At 41.7% G+C, this 27,517-nt stretch overlaps 3 protein-coding genes across 3 annotated transcripts; 1 reads left to right on the forward strand and 2 right to left on the reverse strand.

Moving 5' to 3' along the window:
- The first annotated feature begins 740 nt into the window (after positions 1-740).
- On the forward strand, positions 741-4,206 carry si:dkey-29h14.10. Its single transcript, XM_041943198.1, has 5 exons — positions 741-876; positions 1,429-1,576; positions 1,771-1,809; positions 2,224-2,370; positions 2,562-4,206. Exons 1-5 carry the CDS (start codon positions 790-792, stop codon positions 2,744-2,746), a joined length of 606 nt encoding a protein of 201 aa, XP_041799132.1. The 5' UTR covers positions 741-789; the 3' UTR covers positions 2,747-4,206.
- Positions 4,207-4,256: 50 nt separating this feature from the next.
- On the reverse strand, positions 4,257-8,021 carry LOC121610352 (dynein regulatory complex protein 9-like). Its single transcript, XM_041942397.1, has 9 exons — positions 7,893-8,021; positions 7,514-7,548; positions 7,312-7,434; positions 7,025-7,109; positions 6,704-6,859; positions 6,400-6,474; positions 4,670-4,801; positions 4,472-4,561; positions 4,257-4,370 (listed from the first exon to the last, which is right to left on the reverse strand). The coding sequence occupies exons 1-9, from the start codon at positions 8,019-8,021 to the stop codon at positions 4,257-4,259; spliced, it is 939 nt and encodes a 312-aa protein (XP_041798331.1).
- A 9,404-nt stretch (positions 8,022-17,425) lies between these two features.
- Positions 17,426-27,517, reverse strand: LOC121610559 (secretagogin-like). Its single transcript, XM_041942732.1, has 11 exons — positions 27,374-27,517; positions 26,830-26,900; positions 25,016-25,108; positions 22,042-22,131; positions 21,270-21,326; positions 20,807-20,884; positions 20,365-20,420; positions 20,061-20,106; positions 19,888-19,947; positions 18,468-18,536; positions 17,426-18,065 (listed from the first exon to the last, which is right to left on the reverse strand). Exons 1-11 carry the CDS (start codon positions 27,441-27,443, stop codon positions 17,937-17,939), a joined length of 819 nt encoding a protein of 272 aa, XP_041798666.1. The 5' UTR covers positions 27,444-27,517; the 3' UTR covers positions 17,426-17,936.

The raw sequence follows: 27,517 nt of genomic DNA on the forward strand, positions 1-27,517 counted from the left end.
TTTTTTTAACCACACAGCAACATGTTCTTAATGTTGATATTAATGCGTTTAGTATGCGAAAGTATGGTCCCTTAAAAATTACCAGAGATAACTACTCATTCTGAAGCAGGCTTTGTGGATAGTTTGCCTGCAGTGCAAAATCAGCGTGCATCATTCCCTCGTCTTTGTTCACATGTTTCCGTGCAAAACATGACCGTGCAACCTTATTTCCAGGTGTACACAACAGGTACTATTAATCTAGTTTTACTTGTGTCCATTTGTTTTCATCATAACGCTGCGTGTTTTAACGCTCCCACACTTGGATATTAGAGTATACGAGGCGCTCTGAAGGCATCAGGACAGAGCTGGGGTGAGAGCGCAGCAGTGAGGGGCAGACGAACAGCTTGTTAGACAGTTTGTCCAAACTTTAACATTGAGAGGTAGTTGCAATCTTACAGCTGTCAGTTACTGGTGAAATGTGGCTGCTGACTGCAGTCACACGCAATCTTTGGAAAATAAGTGTAAGCACGCACATTTACTATCATGGAGCGGTCCGGTTTCCAGGTCATGCTGGGTGCTAAAACTTCCCGGTTCAAGACGAAAATAAGAAAACACACATTCAAAGTGTTTTCAAAGTATGTTCAACGCAACCATGCGGAAACTCCAAGTTCAGGTGCGCATGCGCCGCTCGGACGGGGAAATTCTGTGGGGTTGTGCTATATCAGTCTGTCTATATCAGTGTGTCTTTAGCAGTGTGTCTATATCAGTGTGTGTTCGTCGCTTCGAAGAAGATAATACCGCCGCTACGTTATGATGCACAACTCCGACCCTCTGCCTCTGAGCCCCTTCAATCACAGCAGTTGTACTAAAATGAAAGAAAGATCGGCGTTCAATCAGGTGGGTCATTTTTAAATGTTTACTTATTACTCTTATTATATGTAGTCTCTGCAAAGTGGTTCATTACTGCCGCTCTGCTAACACCAACACATATTTATTAACAGTTATTCATTTCCATTTTTTAAACAAAAAAATAATCAGAATGATGCATTTTAATTTAAGAGAGAGAGAGAAAGAGAGAGAGTGAGAGAGAGAGAGAGAGAGAGAGACATCCAGCTTCACCTGTCCGTCATAAGCGCAGGTTATCGGCCATTTTTCCTTGGCCGATAAAAAGTCTAAATACAACCTGGTTTTATAAGAGCCTAAAACGTTTGGTTTTGATGTATTTCCTTACATTGGCCTGGAAATTTCAGTGTACGTTTTTTTTTCTAATGACAGAAGAAAAAAAAAGTCCTCCGTCCGCAGCGAAAGTGCGCGTGACCTAGAAAAAAGGTGGTATTGCCACGTGAGCTGTTGGTTGAGGGAAGCCCACTCACACACCTCTCTCCGGAGAGGCACTCATAGCGTGTGGTGTCTAAGCTGAGAGGACCCCTGTCCGCTTCTCTCCTTCAGGCGATGGCGTTGAAAGCCTCCAGCATGCAGAGAATCATCCAGGTGGTGCACAGGGTGGCGCAGAAGAGCTGCAGACAAGCCTTCCAGCTGTTCTGCTGCCCCTTTGGCGCTATGTTGCAGGAGAAGGCACACTGGACATGCTGCCCAGGTAAAATCAATTTCTGTAGTATTCACTGGATGATTCCTCGTTATCGTACATGTTGCTGTCTTTCTACACCACCTGTATTTGTAGTTGTAGAGTCTGCCTGACATTATCTGACTTTATCTGCACTGGTATTGACAGATTTCCTTGTGTTCATCCTGAGTGAAAATCTAACTTCACCTCTCTCACTGTCTTTAAAGCTCAAAATCATCAGACGACAGAGGTTAAAACTTCACAAGGTAAGTTTTTCTTTCATCCTTTGTTGGTTTTGTTAATACATCTTAAGTGAAATCTTGCATTTGACTGCACATATAGCTCATATCTGTGATAAATAAACCTTTGAGTCACTGTAGTCTCGAAACATACAGGTGCCTTTTCCATCATTTTATGCAGCAGTTTGGTACAAACTCGTTTTCTGTCTTTTACCACAAGTAGAACTTGAACAAAACCAGTTTTATACATTTTTTTAGCACATCGGGCACTCTCTTTGCTGTGGCTTCTGCTATACCAAGGCTTTTCCATATATTTGGGGAACTATTAGGAACTCAGTGATGTGACGCATTTCTGTTGTTACATCACTCTGGAACAACGACTTCCCGTTCTCATACTCTCTTCCCTTTTCCCCTTTCTCTTCCTTGCCCACTCATAAACAGTGGCGCTCCATGGCCCGCCGTCGACCATCTTGATCGTGAACATCAGCAACTCCACGTTGATCGACTGCGTCATCGGAAACAACACCTTTCCGTCTGTGGTGGCAGAAAGTCAGCCTCTGATGCAGGAATCTGAGCTCCAAATGTACAGTGGGTATCAGCCGAACGTATTTCTCAGCATGTTTTTTTTAAGGAATTTTAAGCACTTTGAGCTGCAGCTAAAAATCTGTTATGTTGTCTTGATTGCATATTTTTTGTAGTAGTTGTAGTGGACTTATCACAGCACTGAAACAGCACTCGTGAGAAGTGAAAACACCTTGCTCTGTGTTCACGTGTTGCAGATCAGGCGAGGTGCAGCTGCAGCCACGGACAGCAGGGGGAAGCTCAGAGCTGTCCTCCTCCACTGGCAGAGCCACCGAGCCTCAGCATCCACAGTTCCCATCTCAACTGTGTCATCATCGGAGACAACAACTACATGCACGCTGAGCAGACCCACTCGTCTGAAATAGAAGAACTGCAAGCGTGATGCTTTGGCCACACAGAGCTGGTACTCCCAATACACACTCCAGCAACACTGTCATCTTTGACAGGATAGTTTCAACTCAGTGTTAGGGCAACCAGTCTCTGGACCACTTTTTTCACCTTTTGGATTTCTCTCAGTCTCTGTTCTGACTCAGAACTGTTTTGGGTTTGGCCACCATTGGCCACAAACTCAATATCTGTCTCTTCCACTCCTTTAACATTATTATTTTTTAGGGTTACGTCTAACAATTATTTAAATTATTATTTTCGTGGTGACTAATTTATTGTGTGGTCTGTAAAATGTCACAATAGTTGACAGTACTCAGGTAGCTTGTTTTGTCAATCAAATGTCCAAAACTCAAACATATCTGGTTTGACATCACAAATATGCACGTTTAAGAAGCTGAAACACCAATACACCAGAGAGTGTTTGTCATTTTTGCTTTAAGAATGACTAAAAATGATTAATCACTTACTGCTGATGAAATTCATGTGGATTGGCTAATCGGTGAATCGACTTATTGTTTCAGCTCTGTTACTTTTCCATTTTGACTTATGACACTGTTACAGCTGAAGGAGATTTTTTGCCCCGGTCTTGGATTTGACGTGCCTCCAAGCTGGTCTTAGCCATGACACGTGGGAGTAATGATTGATAAACATAACCACAGCTCATCACAGCTCTTGCAAGTGTTGTTGGAGTTCCGGTACGCACAAAGAAACGTCAGCTCCTCAAACCTTACCCTCAAACTAATTCTCTTCAGTAAAAGGGTTTCCTGTTTTGCAATGTCGGGGCTTCTGCTCCTCTGTCAGATATGAGGACATAAAGTTGGGAGCATTATTAATGCATTCATTTCCTCACGGATGTGAGTTTGGCGTGACTCATCTCTCTATGATCATCTGATAGTTCTGCAATTGATGTCCACTGGTCTGATATGCTGACTGATAGACTTTGTTAGGAAAGATAAGTTACTGTAGGATTCATTTTAGCAGCTCATGAATTGTATATTGTGATTGCATGAACAAACAGTATTGAAATACTATGTGACTGAAATCCTTATCATGTCATGATAAAGGCGTAGACTTACGTTTAAATGTATGGCCTATGGTCATTAACAGTAGACTACTTAGTAGTGTTCATTGCTGGAAGTCATTTTGATTTCTTGCAATTTAATGTTTGGTCTTGTTTAATCTTATTAAAAGACAGTTTGACCTCTTCCTTCAGGACAACCTGTAATATGGAATAAGAGGACTTTGAATTAAGGTGTAACTATTTTGTCTGCTAACATGTTTATGTATTATATGATGCTGACTTGATCTATGTCACCTTTACACAGTGAACTGCTTTTCTTAATCTTCTTAAAATATTGTATAAGTTAAGTTGAGTCTTTTATTTTTTTGCATACTGTGTGTTTGAAATGACAAAAACATGTTTTGACTATTTTAAATAAAGAACAAAGACACAGAGACCCGAATTACTGTTTATTTCAATGTCTCAAACAAGTGTTGGAGAATATTCATGTCTTCTTCTTCTTTCCCTCCTTCTTCTTCTTGCCTTTCTTGCCTTCCTCTGCTTTTTTAAAACTACCGAGACCTTGGCGGACCATGCAGCCTCTCCACCAGGCCTGCAGCTGGAGGGCCAAAGGTCACAGGCCAGGGTCAGAATTAGGCATCAGTACACTTAATTACCGGACTGATTGATCTGATCTGAGTTCTGATTGGATGTTGTTACCTTGGTAGCAGCTCTGGCGTAAGCCTCCTGTTGGCGCAGTTTCTCCTGCTCCTCCATGTCTTCCATCACAACCTCCTCCATCTCCCTGAACTGAACACAACTCAGCATCTCAATAATGCTCATATAATAGTGACCATGCATCCTGTTCAGCATTGGCAGCTGTTCACTGAGCCATGTTCAGCACTAGTAGCTGCTCACCTTCCTCCTCATTTCCATCAGTCGGTCCAAATTCACTGTCTTTTTGCAGCACACATTGTTGAGCTGCTGCTTCTTCTCCTGCAGCATCTGTTCTGTGCGCTGCTGCCACTGCTGCAGCAGCTGCTGCAACTCCTGAAACAACAACAGCAGCAAGATTAGCTGCTGAGGCTGCTGGTTGATGAATATAAAGAATGATAAAATGAGGAGAACAAAACCAAATGTTTTATTGACAGTAACAAAAACAAAAAGATTAGCTGTTGGTGCAACATTTCAAACTAAATCGATTTCTTAATTACATGTAAAGTCACTTTATTACACTATTGAGTGCTTCTTGTCCCATCCTACAATGTTCATTACAACAAAATCCCGCAATTTTGTCCTCAAGTACCCCCCAAGAAATCTGTGCAATCTGACTGAAAAATATCTGGCATACCCTAGGACACCACACCTGAACTTATGAGGCAACATTGTATTCACCCCCCATCAACCCTGACATATAAATACAAGAATCAAACTGTCAGCAGTGTGGGAGTACTGGGAGTAGTTGAAATACCTCAGTCGCAAAAATATTACTACTACAACAGCCACTACGACGAGTGAGATAATTATTTATGGTGTTAATCTGTTTTACATTGTTTGAAGCAAATCAACACCCTCTCCACCACTAAATAACATCCCATGTTCTGCCACTCTCCATTGCCTCTGCTGCATCTGCTGAAACCTCAAGTGGTCAAGCCAAAAAAAAAAGGTGTTCAGTTGCTCTTTAAACAACACCAGTAAACAATACCAGCAATGAAACCACAAGTGGCTTTAGCTCTGTGTCACCTAGATACTGTCTATCTGAACACTGGTTCAACTAAACTGTGGCTTGCTGGGATTTAAAACAGAGCAGTATGCTTATTTGAACCTGATTACTCTGGAAAAATGAGCAAAGGTTCTGATGGACCATTACTAACCTGGATGTATGATGAAGTATTGTTATAAGACCTCACTTTACTGACAGCTTTGCCACGTATCCTCCTTGCAGGTACTGGATATGCACTGGTGCATTCATTCAGAAATGATCATAAGGCCACTGCTATGAATTAACCTTTTCAGTTTGTTGGTTTAAATGTAATTACTAAAGAACATTAGCTGTATTCTTATAATAGTATTAATATAATGTATTAATAATGTTGCCTTTATAAAATAGCACACGGTCAAAGATTTGTAATTTTAGAAATTAGTAATGATCTGATCACTAGAAATATACCAGATACTGAATTCCATGATCATCAACCTCAGTTAAGTCAGGGCCCAAGCTGACTATAAAACTTCTATGAATTACACTTATGAATGCTCTATAGAACTTTACAAAGCCACTTTATGTGATCATATGGTTAAACATGTATCGTGTTTTACCAACATTATGTAAATTTCATTTCAACCAATTTTTTTTATTTATGTGAAATCCTTAATCCTATTTCTTAAATCTTATATCTTTATTCTTTTTTAAGAAAGAGTGACAGTGAAGGGCTTTTACTTTTGTTATTCACTTAAGAACAAAATTTCTGTTTTAGCAGTTTGATAAATACAGACCCTGGTGTGCCAACCCAAAGCTCTGGTACAGTGCCCTCTAGTGGCCTTGAGGGGATGTCAACAGAACATGGGAACTGAATTTGCACCGCAGCTGAACATAGTAATTAACTGTAATATCATTAAACAGTAAATGGTAATGTTGCTGTACCGACCTCATATCGATTCTGCAGGAATTTCACTGACTCCTCATGCACTCTCGTCTCCTCTTTCAGCTGTTTGCGCAGCAGCTGAAAAAAAAGTGAGATAACAGAAGACATGATCTGGACACCTTTTTAACTCTGGGGTCTCAGTGTGCATTTGTTTCTGCCTAAGTCTGAGAACAATGTAGGGACACTGGTTATGTGTATATTTCAGCTGAGAGACTTATGTGGGCTCCACGTCAGCTGCACTCTGATGGAGAACTTGAAAACATTAGTTTCTGTGGGCTTGCTGGAGTAGATGGAGTGTTGGACCCACCTCCAGCTGGTTGTCTAGCAGCTTTTCAGCCTGGCTGCTCTCTTTTTGTGCTTGCTGGAGCCGCATCTCAATGGTTTTCTCCACAATATTCTTGTTGGCAGTCTTTGATGACTGCTCAAGCTGAAACCTTTGGTCTTTGATGAGTCTGTTCATGTCCTGTTGGGGGAGAGTATTCAAATTTCAGAAGGTTTTCACCGAACATCAAACTTAGATGTTTTTATTCTCAGATCAGTTCACCCAGATGAACCTCAACATGATTCTCAACAGTCATTCATGCAGTCAGCATTTATTTGTGGATCTACTGTTGTCTTTCTTTCTTACCTGCAGTTTCTCACTTTTCTGTTGATACTCCTCTTGTTGTCTCTGTAGAGTTTGTATTCTCTGCTCCAGCTCTATCTTTGCCTCTCTGGGTGTAGAGACACACATTCCTGATAAAAGACAGAGTTCTTCCTTTCTTTCTCCTTTTTTCCCATCTTCCACCCTTTCTTTCTCCACCCATGCAACACTCAGAAATCACGTCGCATTGTGTGTACAAAATTACTCTTTGTAGTCTATATTCTCATTACAGTTAAAATTTGTATTATTAGTATGATTTCCAAATGATGAACCTTCTCATGTTCTCATCCTTCTTTTTCTGCTCCTCTTCCTCCACCACCTGCTGCAGAGAACTGAAACTCTGCTTCTGCTCCAGCTCCAAATTCAGCTTGAAAACCTGCTGTGAGATGTACTGACTTCAGAGAGAGACAGAGACAGACCTCATCAGAAAAAAAATGTTGATGCAACATTATGTTTTTCTGTCTGTTTACTCACCAGTCTCCTTTCATTTTGATCAGCCTGGCTTTCTCCTAAACACACACACACACACACACACACACACACACACACACACACACAGAGTTACAGTCACACACTATTATAGTCAATACATTTGTCCAGTAAGCTCATGACATGGAAAACAACGTGGTATAAAAAATAGTCACATTCAGGATTCAAGGTTTTTCTTTTCCTTCTATCACTCAGGGTTGTACAATGAAATGCAAACTGTCGTCCCTTTATGCTACATATAAAAGAAAAAAACTATTATGTATGGTGGAGTGCAGAGGACGATGGCCACCATCAGATCATAGCAGCAGACAGCTGTTCCTCTGCACTGTGAACATAAACTGCTGATAAACACAGTGAAATGAACCTGTGCTGCTGCAGGTCCTTGCTCCCTGCTGATCTTTACTGTCAGAGTATGTCCCAGTATGTCCAACTGGTCTGAACAGTCCTCCAGGACAGCTGCCAGTCTCAAACTCTGAATCCGGGATAAAGACATCCTGTGTGTAAGACATGACAGTTAGTATTATGTAAAATTTTTCTGACAACAGTTAGTTTCACACTGACATACACGGTTGATGATAAGCATTGTTGTTCAAGTTGGTGCTAGCATGGTGCTGTCCTAAAAGTTGGGAAATGTGATGGTTCTATTGCTCATTAATATGCGAAATAAACTAAAAGATGATAACTACAACTAATACTTTCCACCAGGCATGTACTTTCATCGAGAAGCGAGAAAACATCCAACTAAGCGAGATATACAGTTGTGTCTGGTGTGGCTCTCACAACCGCTCCATCAGTAGTTCACTGTAGCACGGTGCTAACGTTAGCTAAATTTCCGTTCCGTGGGAAAAGACAATAACAACGACACATGAAAACACTCACTTAATTCCGGTTTCTCCGTAACAGCCTCTCTCACTCTGGGTAGATAACAGTTTACTATTCAAGACAAAACTATATGATTTTTAAAAGCACGGCTAGCTACTATTAGCCTATAGTTTGACAGTGTATATGTCACTATGGTAACACATTCGGGCACTGTTTTTTTTTTTCACGCAACTTTATTAAAAGCATCAACCCGAAGCCGAAAGTTCATTTCTATCTGATCTAATGTTGATGTATTTACAATAAATGTCTGATTCTCACCTCCATATTTTGGCTTTGTTGTCAGTCTAGAAATATGAAGACACTGTTTAGGACTTTGTTTCACATATTTGTGAAGATTGAAAAAATCATTTTGAAGTTGTCCGATGCTTCCTCCCCTGCTTTCCTCCGGCTGGGTTACAAAGCGGCAAACTGCAGCTGTCAGGAGTCATAAGATGAGCAGGAGTTATTGTGCACTAACTCGTACTACAGCAGTCAGCGACTCCTGATGTGTGACTGATAAAAAGGCTTTCAGCAGGATGCCGTGGTCAGCAAATAAACATACCAGCTACTTGAATGCTTTTTCAACCCAACGTGAGCTGAAAGAGTTCAGAATAATGATCAAAATCACTTGAGCTCTTTGGCTGTACTTTGGCACTACTGTAATGTAAAACTATAAAACACCTCAACATCATCACGTTTGAAATTCATCAGCAGGAAGGTAAAACTAGTCAGTATGTGGATGCAGCAAAAGCTTTATTTCACAAACCATGTGCCTGCACCTCAACCAGCTCATTTGTTGCATTTTAAATTCGAGCTAGACTGACAAATCCGACCAACTGATAGAGAGTATATGTGGTGGCTGTCGTTGCTGTTACACAGTTTGTCCACCAGAGGTCACTGACACGTTTATTTTTACACACTGAAACGTCCCACTCAGTCCACATGGTCACAATTCTCTAAAACATGAATTGATGAGATTGTCGAGGACATGTCTCAAAAATCTCTGTTACTCTTTTAACGAAGCAATAGGAGAAGCTGTTGAGTCCCAAAAAATCGTCACTCCTCCTCTAAATCACTTCTATGAATAATAAAGGAAAAACTTAACCAGGAGAAGTAGAATTTCTGTTGATAATTCAGTCACACAATCCATCAGCAGAAAATATGAATAAAATCAACATATCAGGATCCAACTATCATTAACGTAAGCATATGCATGTAATCTAACTATTAGCAGAATATATGTGTGTAATCAAACTTATCAAAGTACAGAAACATGACCCAAATATCCGTCAAGATCCTTGTCAAAAAGGTTAAGGCTATGTGTGTAGTTAAAAAACATTAAATATACAGACCAATCTATCATCATCTTACATCATTATCAAACTCTCAAATATCAACACTGTCACATAACTCCAGTATCCTTCTGGATGTTTTATTTGATTTTATTTTTGGCTGTTTGTGGAAGTGAACGTAAACATTAAGTGTTCCACCTTCATAGGGACCAAGCTTTTCCTGTACTGTAACATTCAGTGAATGCAACCTACATGTATCACAGGGGAACGATTTGGAATACAGGAAAGTCATCACTAACTTAGTCGACTGGTGTGGACTAAACCACCTGCACAAACCACGCCAGCAAGACCAAGGAGATGGTGATAGACTTCCGCAGGGAAGCACCACAGACTACACCGGTGAGCATCCAGGGATTTGACATTGAGATCATGGAGGACTACAAATACCTGGGTGTCCACCTCAACAATAAACTGGACTGGTCCACCAACACTGATGCCCTGTACAGGAAGGGCCAAAGTCGTCTCCATCTTCTGAGAAGACTGAGGTCCTTTGGAGTATGTAGGACATTACTGAGGACTTTCTATGACTCTGTGGTTGCATCTGCAGTCTTTTACGCGGTGGTATGCTGAAGCCGTGGAAGCTCTGAGAGGGACAGAAAGAGACTGAACAGACTGGTCAGGAGAGCTGGTTCTGTCCTGGACTGCCCTCTGGACACCACTGAGGACGTAGGTGAAAGGAGGATGTTAGCCAAGCTGACATCCATCATTGACAAACCCCTCCCACCTGCTGCCCCACTGTGTCATGCAAGATTACACAGTGGGGGCCCTCAGCAGCTCCTTCAGTAGCAGACTGCTGCATCCACTCTGTAAGAAGGAATGCTACCACAGGTCCTTCATTCCAATAATCCTTGCAATAATCTCCAAATTTCCCCAGTTGAGGATTAATAAAGTCTATCTTATCTTATCTTATCTTATCTTATCTTATCTTATCTTATCATACTTCCTGTTTGAAAATGTTATCATTTTATGTCGCTTTAATTCACAATAAGTAAAACTGATGCAAATGAAGTGCAATGCAACAATGACTTTATTATTTGAAGGAGTAATAAGAAAAACGAGAAAAAGAAGAAAAACAAAGAAATAAACCAGCTGAGTCTCAGTCTGTGTCTGAAGACAGAAAATAGCAGCAGAAAGTTTTTCTGAACCGCCAAACAAGCCTCGGTTTCCACCCTCACTCTTCACAGCGGCCTCATCCTGGCTGGGGGTCCCATCGTCCTGCTCTGTGCTGACGAGAGGAGATAGACGAGCTGCCGGAGCTGAGACCACCACGGAGTCTGGTTCTCTGGTGGGCTCTTCACAATTATTCCGACCACTCAGGACTGAAGCAGGACGGGTCAGAGGAGGTGGAGGAGATGAAGTCACAGCAGAGTCTGGTTGTGGACTGGGTGCAGGCTGCTGTGCTTGTTCAACCTGGCTGACTGTTAAACCCTCCAGGACAGCAGTAATGGCAGAAGGTTCAGCTGTAGGGGTCTGAAGGGGTGGTCGAGCTAGAACCACAGCAGAGTTAGCCCGTGGGCTGTGTGCTGGCTGTTCATCAGAAGCAGCCACAGGAGAGACTGGTTCTGGACCAGGATCTGGCTGGTCCTCTGTTTCCTCCACAGGCCAATGCTGCTAGGAGCATCAACATCTTTGTTGTTAGTCTGGCGCTGAAACAGAGCGCAGATCTCTCCTGCTGCAACAGGAGATGGTGCTGTTGAGCACCTGTGCGGCAAAGCACTTGAGTCTCTTCACCAGGACGTCTCGGGTATAACCCTGTCTGAGTGTTTCCTGGATAGACAGGACCATGTTGTCTCTGATGGAGTGGGAGAAGGTGACCTGACGAAGCGTGGACAAGAGCGCAATGGAGACCCGGTCCTCTACTGCTTTGGTAACTCCAGCAGCCATTTTACTGAGCTGCTGGGAGGGCATGTTGAAGGAGGTGTTTGGAGGAAGTAACCAAAAGCCCTGCAGGACTTTTGGAACCACCTCCATCACCACCTCCCTTGGGTTGAGCAGTTTGGAGCTGCGAGCCTCCTGCAGCTGCTCTGTCAGGGTCCTGGCGTACTTCTGAGCCTGGCTGATGAACATCACAGCAACATCACAGCCAATAAATGTTTGTCTAATATGACTCACTGAAACTGAGGAGGGGCGTCCTCTGGGGAGCTGAGCAGCCTTCTGGTTTCAAATTCAACGTCCCTCATCTTCATGCTGGTGTTCACCTCCAACACCTGAAACAAGGAGTGAGATAAGATGAGCAGATTTCAAGTATTTACAGAAGAAATAAGCTGTTCTTGTGGTCTTACCAGGTTGAGAAGAGGTTTGACGTCAGAGTCAAAATCCTCCAGTTCAAACTCCCAGAGCCAAAGAGAAAGAAAACATATCTTCACTGTTCCTTCTTCCTAATTACAGACAGGTTGGTGTGACATGATCAGAGATGAGGTCACGTGTAGTGCTGGGCTCTGTGTGTGTGTGTTACAGGAGGAGTTCTGTTTCCCTGTGGAGTGTCTGTCTGTGGAGGATGTGATGCACATCCGGCAGTACAAAGACGTCTACAACGCGATGAAGAAGGGAAAGGTAACTTGTGTAACATGGACAGTGTAAAACAGCGAGTGACTGCGTGAACCAGCCATCACTTCCAGTTGTAACAGCCTTTATGAATGAGTGGACCTCCAGCTTTCTTGACTTCACCATGAGGGAAGAAGCACACATGTACTCCAGTTGGTTCAAGAACAGCTTACTTTGGGCCTTAGATAGGGGTTTTAGGCTCATTTTATCATGCAACTTATATATGACTGTGTGTTTCTACGTATCTATTTCGCCTCCTCCTTTTCCTCTAGGAAAACAGTATAAAACAACAATGATTTATCATCTGGTTTATCTTATGACTGAATCCAAAGTGATGGCTGTTTTGTTTTATTTTTTTAACACAATCTTTAAGGAATTAAAGAAAGCGAAAAGCTCCAGACATCATTGATTTATTATTATTTATTATTGTTCTTGACTTATAAATGTGAAACTCTCCAAAGGAATATGGACTGAAGAGTTTATGTGATTAAAATCCAGAGAACAGGAGCACAGATTCCCTCTGTTCTATCAGTTTTGAGGAGGGAGCAAAGATAAGCAGGGACATCTCTCTCCAGAAGGGGGCAGTACAGAGCTATTTAAAGAAGTGGACTAATTTTCTTTCTCGCTGTTACAAAATGAGCAGTTTGATAATATCAGTGTATAACTTTATGTATTCCATAATATAGTGAGAGTCATTTAAAGCACTTTTCTTATAGGAGATAGAAAATTAAAGACTGTCTCCAGGAAGACATTTCAATTTGACACCAGTGGCTGAGAGAAAAACACAGGACCTTGGACAGCAGCGCTACAAAGGACTGGGACACATTCAGGACCTTGGACAGAAGTAGCTGACATTATGACTCACTGCTATTATTGAAGTCCCGCGTCACATCCAGGCTGGACACTGTGTGCTACCTGCCGAACTTTCCAAGAGGGCACAGACGTCTCATGGAATCTAAAGAGTTTATGTGTTTAAAATCCCAAAAAAAACAGGACCACCGATTCCCTCAGTTCTATCAGTTTAGATAAGGCAGTGAAGATAAGTAGGGATCTCCCTCCAGAAGGGGACAGTTTAAGAACATTTTGGACTCACAGGCCGTTGCAAAATACTGTCAGGTTAGTTCTTCTTAGACGCTTCATCGCTTGTGTAAAGCGACCAGCCCTGTTGTTTTGGAGACTGTCTCTCAGCTCAGTCTCAGTGTGTGTGAACACACAGGTCGTCAGACAAGATACAATCACACATATATCGCCACTCAAGCTCCTCTTAGCTTCTCTGACAGGACGCCCCTGTGGAGCGTCCACAGTTCGCCGCACATCAACGGTAAGATAATGAAATGTCTGTTGAAGTTTTAGCAGCATAGAGAAGCAGGTTGGCTGTAGTTCCACTCTCCAGTTTAGTTTTCTATCTCACTGTCACAACTGTCTATATGCCCTATGTTATTTTTATTTGATCTTGGTTGAAAGATAATTGAAACTGAGTTCTTCTGCCAAAACGTCCATTTTTCCTCTGACTGACCCTCTGTTATAAAGGTTGTTGAGGTGCTCAGCTGAAACCATGGCAACCGGTGACCTGGCAGATCCATACATTGTGAATTATGTTTACAATTCAGCTTATGGGTACCGTGAACCTTATCCCTGGCATTTGGGAATGGGAATATTAGGTTTCACCTAGGAGAAACGCCACCTTAAAGAGGGGCAGTGGGAGACTTAAGGGTTACAATGTACACCACCTTTCGTATTTGTTGTTTACTCAGTGAGACTGCCCTGGAGCCAGAGAGGAAAAGATGGATGGGGGTCAGTTGCCTGTCCCTGAGAGGAGCCTTTATAAATGCAACTGCTCTTTAACTAAGCATAGACATGCACAAACCAGCTTCACACAGAAAGCCAGATATGTCTTAATGGCTGGAAGCTGTTTAACTGAAGTAGTGACTGATCAATACAAATGACATGTGGGAACACATCAAACATGTTTTCTGTTGATATTTCAACGCATTAGCTGACCTCCCATGAATTTAGTCAATCGTGGTATTTTATGTAGCCAGCTTTAGTTAATGTTTATTATGAGACAACATATATAGATTCTAACTGCAGTTAGCTAATGTCAGCAATAATGCAAGAAACAGATGGCGGCTGGCCAACATTTACCTCAACTTAATTGCTGCTATTGCTATTTGTTGAGCTGATGATATATTTCAACCACTACGAGGATGTGTGTGTCGCGTCCAATCTGATGTTTGAGTGACATTCCTGACAGCAAGGCCTGAATCCAGCACTGCTAACAGTTTATTGTGTTATAATGTAGTCACTGTAGTAATCAGTGCTCATTATGCATATTTGTGTGTAAAGATAAAAGCAGGCATATTTTAATTACAGGTACAGAGTACCACACTTGATTCTCCTCTTAGGTATTTGACTCTTTTTTTTAGCAGCAATTGCAAGAGAACAGGCTTTAAATAGTCTGCTGTAGATAAAGTTCACAAATGTTGTGTTCTTTTTACTCTCATCTTTGTAGCCTGATTACTATAAGATTAATTTTAATCAATCATTTAATTCAAGGACCGCAACACTTCAGTCTGACCACTAGAGGGCAGCATTAAATTATCTGAACGTTAAATGATGTTCTGTGTGGAAAGGAGGGACGACCTCTCTCTCTCTCTCTCTCTCTCTCTCTCTCTCTCTCTCTCTCTCTCTGTATGTCTCGCGCACACACACGCGCGCACACACATACAAGCATTCACACGCAATTAGTTTAACAGATGCATCCTTAGCATTAAACAGGCCTCCAGCAAACACACCAAGACTAGATCAGCAGGTGGCGCCTCAAAGTGGCTCCAGCAGTGTGTTGTCTGTTCAGGTCAGGTGTTGATTATTAACATAGCCACAAGTTAACATTACACTAACTTTAGCTGTGAATATAGAGTTCAGAGTGATACTGACACCAAGTTTACACATAGCAAGTATCTGTCCTTTTTCTCCATTGATATTTCAAAGTCCTGGTAAAGGCATCACAGGCAGCATGTTTATAAAAAGAGAATCTAATAGTAAAGAATGTTCTTCTTGCTTGCTCCTTCATTTCCTCATGAAGATAAATTATCTATCTGTTGTTTCTCAACGATAAACCATAAGCAGTCAGAGGGTGTTGTTTCTGTTGCATAATGGTTGCAACCTGAATATTAAAATTTGCAAAGACTGGGCTGCTTTAATTTATGAGCTTAAGACTTCCAGGTTAGACAAAAGGCATGCCAAAATGTCAGCGTTTCTCTTGGCTTTGCATCACTTGTGTGTTGTTCACGGCTTCATCTTCAACAGATCGAGCTCGAGAGCTGTGGGGCCTGAGGTGAAGCGCTTGTTAGCAATGGAACACCACTAAATAGATCATTACTCAAGGATTTAGTCTGACCTAACTGCTCGATAACCTGTTTAGGAGTTTGGAGCAGTGCCGGTACAGGGCTGTTTGACTGTGAGGCCACAGTTCAGTGAGGGCCACGTCACTACTGATCACATGGAAACAGTGTTGGAAAAGACATGGATGGGTATTTTTTCTAAATGAATTTTTAGATTACCATCTCTGTATACAATAGAATTACAATTGGCTGCATTTATTTTCTTTAACAACAGGGCTCAGCAGGGTAAAAAGACAGACTCAAAGACCAGGCCTCCTGTGTACGGCTAAAGATATCTTTTTGGTAGAATTACAATCAAGACATCATCAGAGCAGATACAAGTAAATCAATTTTAATATGCAATCCGTTATGCATGTAAAGTGAAGCTTCATTCAACAATAAACAGAATAGAATACAACCAGAAAAAGCAGCTCCTCTCATCTTGTCACTTTCTCACTTAGACAAAAGAAGCAGTAGTATTACTTTGCAATTGAAAGAAAATATACGATGGATTACGCAGTCATTAGAGTGCTTCCAGAGAATTACCAGACAGCATTTACCGATATCCCCTGTAATTGTTAAGCATCCAGTGTAAACGAGGCCTGTTAAGTGGTGGGGAGTGAAGCTTTCAGCCTAAATGGGAAACTGTTTGTTTTGTAGCAGCTGCTCTGTCCACACAAATACACAATCATAAGCCCCCCTCTGTGCAGCACAGCACGCACATGCAAACGCTCGCCCAAGTTTACCTATTTACTGTACATAAACAGCATGTAAAGGCTCTTTTATATGTTCGGATTTGTTACTGTTTAATGAACACACAGACAGAGATACTGACAATATCAAACCACGCACTGCACACGCTTTGTGGGGACTCAAAGAGAAATCAGGTGGTCGGAGGCAAAATAAAGCTTTTAGGTCTGCACCATTAAGTTCCTTTTAGTGGTCAGAAGGGTTTCCATCTACTTAACCGTGTTTGTTTTCGTTCTCTGGCTTCTACTTAACAAACAAGGACTCGCCCTGCCAGCTTGTTGCAGCTCACAGTGACCTGGACACATTTCGCCTGGTGGAGGTGAAACTGTTCAGTTCATATGCTCAGACCTACGCTGACCTCCACATTTATAAAGCTACACTGGTTTACACTTCACAGAGTATCTCAAATTACTGGCTGCCTTGTTTTTCTGTACAAGATGTCATGTTTTCTGATTAATCTGTGGTAATTATTAGCCAGCAAACCCATATTATATTATGCTGTTTGTCCCCCATACAAAGGCTGCTCTACGTCACTGCTGCTGACTCAGCCTCTTAAAAAATGCTCTGCATATAGTAGAAGTATTCAAAGGTTGTGTTCAATGAATCTCTGGGTGAAGAATGTGAAATCCAGGGAACAATCATATTGTAGTCATTCCTCGCATTCGCAGGAAACATCCTGTACAGCACAGTGTGATGAGTACCAGCTCTGAAAAGGCTGACTCACCAACGAAGGCTAGAAGGCTTAGCAACTATTCCACATCCTACAGCATTTCAGTTCTGCTCTGTAGGAATGTATGGTACAGTAAATACCAGGTGGTGCAACAGCTTGTCAACACGTTTACAACTGCACTATGTAAGTTTGAATTCATAATCTCAGGACACAATTATGATTTGTGATATAAAATGAAATATTAGGAAACAGACTAAATTCTGTTGTATGTATATTTCTATTATTTCATCAGAGCAAAATGAGAGCAAAAAAAAAAAGAGAAAAATCAATATTCTGATCATTTGTCATAGTTTTATTCCTCAACTGCACATGATATTAAAATTACAACAGCAGACTGTACTGTAGCGTCTTTTTGGCACAGAAACGTGCAAATGACCAAACATCAGTCATGGCCAAGTGTACTCCAGCACCAAACTCAAAGAAGAAAGTCTATATTGCAATTAAAACCATTCCACGTTTTCAAAATCCACACGAGCGTGTTGGACGACTGACAAACTGATGAATGTGGCACAAATCTTACAGGACGGTCATTTTAATCAAAAAACATTCACATCTCACAACATGCACAGGAAACACTGCCATTTAAAGTCAGAGGGGATGCAACATCATCTAATTTTGTTTTTCATCACACAGCATCGGATTGCACTTCTATCATATTCAGCATCAAATAACTCTTTATGAGTAGTGACCTTGAAGTAACCCATTAATCAAAAAATCAAAATAACATTCTATCATTACTGACTATACAACAAATACAGGTTCAGTGTTTCATGATACAGCTCTCCTCTCTAAGGTCTAGGTCTGACTCCCAGACACAGAGCTAGCTCATTTCTCTGGATCTTCCCGTCCTTGTTGACGTCGCAGTGACGCAGCAGAACGGCTCGCAGCCTGTCCAGCTCAGGACCCGAGATGTTGGGCTGGAGGGGACAGAGGACAGAAGACGGGGGGAGGGCAGAGAGAAGAGGCATTCAACTATACATGTGTTCGAAAGCAGCACAAATTCTTTTTAGCCTTTAATGGAGCTTTTCTGTCAGCTCTGGTTTGTGGAGTTTTGCATCATCAGATGTTTAGATATCTGCACACTCCCAGTATTTACACGGGTCCCCACCCATCAAACTCAATTAACATCCGTAGTCAAAGACTGCCCCATCTCTTTGAGTTGGCAGATACTCAAAAAGTACTGAGGTTCAATACTGAGCCATAGCTGTGCAGGAGAACATAATCAGAAATGTTTGGTACATAGATGCAACTATTGTACTCTAATATGTAAATGGCAGAAAGCATGTTTGCAAAGACCCAGCAGCAGCTTCGTGTCTCACCCTGACCAGCCCCATCATGTCTTTGACGAAACCGTCCACCTCTGGACCCTCAAGCGCTCCTGTCTTGCTCTGAACAGGAAAGAGAGAGAAAGAAAAGGGGAGAAAGGAAAGAGGGAAAAGAGCAGATGGAAGAAAGTGAAAAGAAAGAGAGAAAGAGAGAGGGAAGACAGAAAGAAGGAGTGCAGATATTTCAGCAAATGTCCATCCCACTCGCTTTATTCAGTCATTGTTAGTCATCCTTTTCTGGTTGTATTCCTGAGGGTCATTGGTGGGTCTGAAACAAACCCCAGCATGCAGGGATGTTTATCAATAGTAAGCACCGTGCAGTGTTTGCCTGGTAATCGCTGATCCCTCTAAATGGATTTCAGATATCCACCTCCAGGTTACATACAACATGATAAGCCACAAGTAGACCAATGCTACATGACAGTGACACTTTCAGATGGGGCCAAATGAGATATTAGTCTCTTGCCATGAGCCCAAGACACTGAACCTGAAATCTGTAACTTTCTTGCATACGTCCACCTTCTCCAGGATCACGAGATGTTCCATGAACCCCTGTTGTTAACTTAAAAACAGTGTTTGCAACACTTGAAAAAGGCGCCACCTGCTCCAGTCAGGGTAAAAGTGCGGTACTACACATTCAAGATGGATCAAAACTATGTTACGTATGACATGCTGAACAAAACGTCGCTGCTTGTCTCGCAGCATTATTCATGAGAAACCACAGACGACTGATATCTGACCGTAACCACAGGACACTTCTCGCAAAGCCTCTCTGGTCAGTAAAGTAAGTGCAGGCAGAATAAACAGGTTCCAAATGAGACCACTTCGACAGTCATAAATATGATTTTACAGAATAGGGGAAGCTTATTGGTGACTCTTGATCCTATCTGGAGCAGTGCTGTGAACAAGTCTGACAGAGTTAACTCATCATCCCAGAGAGTGACTTGACAACGTAATGGCAGCCTTATTTTATTATGAGCTAAGGGAGCTAATCGAATTCACTGCTGCTGAAGTCCTCTTCTGCACACATTATGAAAATCTGAGGGTGTTATTAATTGGTACTGGAAAATGTTCAGCGAGCAGTGCTATCTGTAAGGCTGTGGGATTGCTCCCACTGTGCTGCTGTTTGGAGGACAGCTGTCCTTTGAGAAGACTTTTTAAAAAGCACATTGAAAAGAGTCTTTTGAAGCCATGTGTTGCAGTCTGACAAAGACACAACACATAGATCTGTCCAGTACAACCATAGGCAGTAATACATGGAAGACACATGTTCCTCCTCCTCCTCAGCGTAGAATTTCCTCCAGGCGAACCGACGATTCAGACCTGCAACCTTTTGTTCTGCTGTGGTCATTGTCACGCAATTAAGAAATAGCAGGCATCATTTGTGTCCCACCTGGTGCATTTTTGTACTTACAACATCATAATGGGCAAAGATCTTGTCAAAGTCTCTCTTTCTCTCCTCTTTGCTGCAGGCCTAGGGAAAGGCAGGAGAGAAAATTAGATCAGAATACCGGAAGATAATTGTTGCAACACGATTTAGCCTCATGGTTTCATCGGTCATTTAGAAAAGATAAAGAAGACACTCACATCCATCTGGAACTGCAGCAGGAAATTCTCCTCTAGAGCCAAGATCCTGATTTAGAGAGAAATGAATGCAGTATTTAATGAGCATTCGAGTTATTAAAATGAACAATATGTGGTGGAATTGTCACCTTTTTTCTCTTGTGGGAGATTTAAGATACAGTATAACACCTTAGATTGATGCGCAGCCATGTTTTCATATATGTTTCTTTAAAAATTAACCACAGGTGAAGACATTTTTCTGCAAAAATTTGATCAAATCGCTAAAGATACAGCAAATCCATGCATTGCCCTGCTCTTTAAAAAGTACCTGGCCAAGTCGTTCAAATCCAAACAGCCATCCTTGTTTTTGTCGAAGATTTTCATCTGCAAGAAAACACGGATGTACTGAGATGCATGGAAATAACACTGTGCCACTGCGAGTGTCCCTGTGCGTCCTCTTTGCCCGTCATTTCCTCACACCACCTGTGACTCGAACGTCATCATTCGATCTGACTTTGAGCGTGAACCAGTCTCTTCCAAATTGAAATCTATAATCCTCTTAGACCACGTTGTCTGAGACTCTGGGTTTCCACAGAGGCAACTCAGGGAGACAGTCAGTAAATATGAAAGCTGTGTCTTCGCTGCTGCTTCTAACTGTTTTAAAGCTGCTAGCATTTGCACACACAACAGATACCTACATGATCTTACCATGCATACCATGTTTTACCATGGAGTGTTTGTGTGTGTGTGAGAGTGGACTGCATGACTACCATTGTGTCCGTGTAGTCCTCCAGCTTGTCAGATGACACTTCCTTGTGATGCTGTTGGAACAGGTCTTTCAGGAAAGCCTGAGAGACAAAGATTCATCACATAATCAGACAACAAACAGTCAAATCCAGAGGATGATACACAATTACTATCCTGCAAATTCTATGAAAAATAAACTACATGCTAAGTGCATGTTGTGTGATGTAGTGAGGAAGAGCTGATTCCAAAAGAAGAGGATGTGACAACAGGATTCAAACGGTTCATCCCACTGATTTGTTTTTGTAATACAAACCTCTTCTCAAGAAAACTGTGTTGTGAGAAGCTGAAAATGGACAAACAGCCAACAGCAAATAACGGCTTTGTGCCAATGCCACCACTGAAGGCTGCTCCTTGAACAGACAGGAGATGTGCACTCGGCTCTGCTGTGTGAAGGGACGCACATTTTATTTGTAATGGCGACCTCACCTTGAGCTCCTGAGCTGATATGTGGCCGCTGCAGTCGACATCGTACTTCCTCCATATCTACGGTAGGCAGGAGAGAGCAAATGGGTCAGTGCTCACATGCAGTGTACAGCAGTTATTGATGGGTTTGAATTAGTAGCAGTTGACTTAATATGCCATAAAAAGTGTCATCATAGCCAGCGGTGCATTGTGGTGTGTTCTGATAATGTGACGGTCACAATTCACTGTGTAAATATCACACTGGATTAGTGTAATTAAGATTTTATCAAAGTTAAAAAGATGTAGCATCACCGCTTGACGACAGTGAAAATTCAAACTGTGCGTTGGTTCCGGTTATGTCAGAATTCATAGCTCTGAGTTTATTTGGGCACTTCCTCATATTTGCATGTGTTGCAACTCCAAGTCACAGTTACAGTGCCCTCTACTCTCATGGCCGGTTGCTGGCTGATCTGGTTTTACCAATTAGGCAGGAAAATGTAACATGTTGCTCTCCTGCCATCAACAATTTCTTAGAATTTGTCTGTTGATTGAGTTCCTAGTTTGTGCTACAGGTTCAAAATCAAATAACTACTGATATGCAGCTGATATCTTAAACTGGTTTTTAGCTTGAAAGTGTAATAATCTGATACTCTACTAATGGTTCTTCACCTGTCATCTGCAGGGTTTCATGGGTTTAATTTACAATATTCACTGTTCTTGTCACACTGACACGCTATAGCTGACATATTCCGAATAGTTTGGTGGATGTAATGTCTGCCGTGGTCTGTGGCCTCACCTTCATGAAGTCCACACTGTTGTCCAGAGGAGCTTCTCTGCGGAAAACTAACAGGAAGTTCTCATCTTCAGGGAGGATCATGTTGGCCAACTAGAAAACACGTGAGAGGGCAGAGGTCAGAGCAGAGAGGAGTGACTGGAAGCTTTAGGTCTGGTCTTGCGATCTTGATCTGATCATGGGCCAATTTTTGATTTTCTACCGAAGAAACGGATCCATTGAAATTATTGACGGGGAGGTCTGTGTATTATCTTAATGAACTGGGCCAGTGTGTAAGAAAGGAGACTGCTGTTGGCAGCAGAATTCTCAGCTGCAGATATCTGAAAGCCTCTGCATGGCTCGATACGACGAGGGATGTGCCAGCATTTGTTCCATTTTCTATACCAGCTCCTCCTGGCTCCTCTCCAGTTCATGCTGCTCTCCCCTTGTCTGTCCTTTAATAGTATCAGTGCTCCATTAGCAGATTAGCCTAGCCCCGTTATCAATCTGATTGAAATACCATATTGCGGCCATTTAAAGCACAAATTTGAAAACAACTCACAGGGCGAGCGCAATGCACCAGCAGCGATGCCAACTCCAGAAGAGCTGCAGGATCAGCAAGGAAACGCTGATCAACACACTTAAAAAGTCTGGCCATGGTTGTGTGTTTTCAGCAGTAATTAAAAGTAGGGCCTAATTATCTACTGATTATTTGTTTGAATAATTGTTTATTTTACAAAAGGTTGGAAATCAATACAATATTTCCACAATAATTTCACAGCAAATTGCTTCTTTTATTACAGCTGAAGTACAAAACCCAAAGATATTTCATTTACGATGAAAAAACATCAGATTCTCACAGTTCAGAAGGTGGAACCAGGAAATGATTGGTTGCTTGATGAATCATTGAGTGATGACTGATTGTTGGTATTCCTTTCATTACAGCTAAAATAAGTAAGATACAGTAATCGTCTTCTTAGTGAAGATCTTGGAATGGAAACCAGGACTTCCAGGTTTCCAAGAGTCACACTAGAAAAAATGCATTTAGGCCACAGTTTCAGTTTCAGACCTCTTTCAATTATCCGCTTAGCAATATAGACGTTTGCTGGCAAAAATGCAGAGACCCTTGCATATTTGTTCAGTTTTAAATTTATTTGTCATGCATGTAGAACTGTTCTACTATTGCTGGCAATAGATAATACATCTTGAGATTCAACAATGTGCAAATACAAAAGAAAGAGCAAGTGCACTTTGTAAACAGGATTCAGTTTATGTTAATTAGCCTGCACAGTGCCTGCTGTAGCACCAGCAACTGTTCAGATGGAAGACGTCTATGGGCACTTGAAATATGGACGCCGTGTTGAAACCCTGTCATGTTAAGGTCCCTGCCAGATCCAGGACTGCTGTGATGTAAAAAGCTTTAAGATCCCAATTTGGGATCATCATTATTAACAATACATTACTAATAATAGTATGCTGCACAGTTGCTTCATCTGCAGCAATAGTGCAGTAGTGAGTAGGTAGTGAGTGCTGTTGTCACTGTGTCTTACAGGCCAGTCATATGATACTGAGCTCAAGTAATAACTGCATTTCATGCAGCTTTCTCACAGGATACTGTGGCTTTTTGATAAGCCTGCTTACTTCCTTCCTAATGAGAGGCAACAGTGTACAGTATGGACATAACAAACAGTACTTTGAGTTTAAAAAATGAGTCAGTAGACACATATTTAGCATACACGTCCACTATATGAGTCTAAATTCCAATCTGGTTCACTGGATTGATTAAGAAAGTACCTAAGTACTGTGTATAGCACAGTTCATTTGTCATGTGTGATCGTGGTTCACCTGTCAGCTACATTCATTAAATCCCATAAAAACATATACAAAGTGCTCCCAGAAGATCCACACAGTGAGGTATACAGATTCTAATTTAGGAACTAACAGAACTGGCTCTGGACAGAAAAGGTCTGATCGGAGTGTCTCCAGTCAGCAGGGTGTGCAGCTTCAGAAGCTGCTGCACAGGAGGGTCTGACCACACTGCTCCTGCATCAGCCACAGTAAATCGACGTCATCTACAGGCCACTTATGGCAGACCAGACATGTATTGATTTTGTTTTTTTTTAGCTTTATGAGTAAATCCTAAAGACTTTGGGGCCTGTGGGTGCAGTGCATTAGGAGATTGCCCCGCTGAATGGCTAATGACCATGTTTCTTGCATATGATTGTTCCCATGAAGCGCTGCTGCTGTGCCAAGAACTGAGTGGAGACTGAGAAAGCACAGTCATCAAAATACGGCTTTAAATTTCTGGGAAACAGCTGCAGCCTGTTCATTTGTTTGATTTAAAGTTTGATTTAATTCGATGACCGTCTCAATCAAAAAGCCATTTGAGAAACAACCTTCATTAATTACAAGCAATTTGTTTCGGATGTTTGAGAGATGTACTTGATAGACCAGAAGGCTCAGTAGATTCTTTCCCTTTCTACGTCAGATTAGCTTTTCATTTACACTATATAGTGTTACATGTATAGTGTCCACTGCGTGTATACAGTAAATTGCTAGGTATTTAATATAGGTAAACGGTTGGAGTGCCTCTGGCTGACTCTTCACCGCTTGATGGCTTAGCGTGACCTTCGGCAGTCCCGGAAATTAGTTTTCAGTTTCCACTTGAATACGGTACAAGCTGTATCCCAATTATCATGGATACATGAGATAAATAAAAGATGAAGAGGAGATGCAGGAGAAGAAGAGGGAGAGGTGAGTGGAACAGATGAGTCAGAGAGAGCGAGAGGACAGGAAGACGATGCAGAGCAAAACTCCACCTCTTCTAATTATTGGTAGAGGACGGGATGAGTGTATTGAAGTGAATTCAGATCTTCTAGGACAGGACAGAATGAATGTATAAATCAGTGTTTCATCTTTGCTCACTACAGAGAAGAGTATGAAGGAAATAACAGTGAAGTGAATGATGGAGTGATTTTAGACACAAGTAATGCAGTACCTCCTGAATCTGTAGTCTCCCATCAGCAGTGTCATCATAGGCGGACATAAACCTTTGCTTCAGTCTCTGGACCCTCTCTTCAGTCACCTTCTCCTGTAGAGATGCAATAGATTCAAATGAATTGACTTTTCTTGCCCCCAAAGCCACCATCAGAAACCTACTGTGTATATGATTGGACACAGATATCTTGATGAGATGGTGCGTGACAGGGCGAAACTGTGGTATCCACTGGGAATTATAATAAAAAAATCAAGTTGTTGTATTTTACACTGATCCCTTGAAATCAAGATACAAGTATATTTGAAAATTGTAGAAAATCTTGATATTGAAGGACAGATACTGCACTGGCTGAGTCACGGTTATTTAAAGAAATGTCACCATGGATACTCCTTTGGTCTCCAATTTTTTCTCTGCATTCTCAACCCAGGATTGCTTGTAAAGCATGTATGTAGCTCACTCTCTGGCCTTTACAGTCTTTGTTATAAACAGAGTATGATGCGTGCTTATCTGAGTTAAGAATTGCATTCTTCTCTTCCTGTGTAGACCGGGTTCTTCCTCAACCACTTCAGCAGCTAATCTTCCAGTGTCTCTTTGCAGACCGTCGATGGCTGTAGTGTAACTATAGAAACCTGCTGATTTATGGTGCTCCGGTCTGAATAACTGTTTCTTGCAGTTAGGAGCACACGGTCTGCAGACTACAAGGTGCCCGAGCTTTGCTCATTAGAGAGAGACAATCATTAATCTTCTGCATCACCCTTTTGTCAAGACAGTCCTGTTTGGCGCCAGCAATTTCCTGTTGCTAGGCACAAGTTTGTACACTATTGACACTATGCACGCTGCACAACAAACCCATGTGTCCTCCTGGTTTCACTGATATATTAAACTCAGAATGTATCACATGCAAATTCACTCAGCTGCGTATGACAATTGATTGAAAACATGTTAGTTCATGTAGGAAAACTCTGCATGCTGGATATGTTGCACCAGAGGAAACGTGCCACCCAGAGTTTCATCAGCTGAATAGAGTATAATCGAATGACTACGCCATGTTTTTGTAACTTGAGAGAAACACACTACCAGTACGTATCCCGGGGGCATTAATGATGGAAAGCAAACATCAGAGACATATGGTTGGTGGTCTGTTTGTTTTAGTACTCCATTAGTATCTAAGGGAGTGCAATCACACAGATGCACACACTAGAAGATGAACTAATAGTTGTACGTTCGTTGTGTTTTCCATTTTCACTGGTGAGGGAGTGGCCTCCCGGGCAAGTCAAGGATGCTCCTTTGACAGCAGCCAGAGCTCTTTAATTGTGTTGTGCCTAACATCCGTACACCCCACCCTTCCAGATAACTGCATAGAGGCTCAGCTGCCCACACAGGGGAGATCACAAGTGCTGCAAAGCCAAATGTACTTCCCAGGGGCAGATTCAAGATTTCAGTTTGACAAATATTGTCTTACCTGAAATAATTAACCTAAAGATGAGAAAATGAATTACTGTTATGCGGCCAACATTTAATTTAGCGGCAAACTTCAAAATAGTTGTACTTGAACACACGAACAACAGAATATATAACAAAAAGTAAGGAATATATGTATATAAAATAATGTAGTTTGAGATGTGGCACATAGATTGACACAGTATAGCAGTATATTATATATATATATATATATATATATATATGCTGATAACATCAGATGGAAAAGATGTTGCAATCTGTGGCTTTGTGTCTGCTCAGCTGCCCCTCGCCTGCACTGCACTGCGCTGTCATCGCAACCTGTGGATGAATTCACGCAGGTAACGCTGACTTACCTGTGGCCCCAGTTTCTTCATCATGTGACGGAAAAAGTCATCCAGCTCTTTGCCCTCAATGTAGCCATTATCTGTCAAATAGAGAACAAGTCGTGTAAGTCGTAAATCCAGCGGAGCAACTTTGAATTTCCCTTCAAATTCAAAGGGATTTTACACTGAAGGCACAAAGTGACTCTAACATTACAAAATTATTTTCACATTTTGAGCTTTAACCTGTGTAAAGCCTTGCTGCTCATTAATGTTGTGCACTCTTCTTCTGTATCATACCCCTGTCAGCTATGGCATACATGCAAATTAGACTTTGCTGCCTTCAGACAAACAAATAGTTGTGTTTGTTCAGCAATGACGAGAATATTTAATATTTTTAACAGAAGAACTTCATTCACTTCCCACAACCAGGACTCACACATTTCTCAGCACAAATCAAGTCCAGTCTTTTTCTCTCTTAATCTAACAGCAGGAGATAAATGATAAAGTACCGTACTGTCCGTTTTAGGAATCATATTTATCGAGACACAAATAAAATGCCATTAACTGTCCTCACCATCTGCATCAAAGTGTTGCCAGATTTCCAGGAAACCAGCTGCATCCAGGTTATCAAAAGCACTGTCCATTTTAATGAAGAGAGCAAAGTCAGCTGTCAACTTTAACACACAGAGACAATGAGGACACACTGTTGCACTGTTCA

Source organism: Chelmon rostratus, chromosome 8, assembly GCF_017976325.1.
Source record: "Chelmon rostratus isolate fCheRos1 chromosome 8, fCheRos1.pri, whole genome shotgun sequence".
NCBI lineage: Eukaryota > Metazoa > Chordata > Actinopteri > Chaetodontiformes > Chaetodontidae > Chelmon > Chelmon rostratus.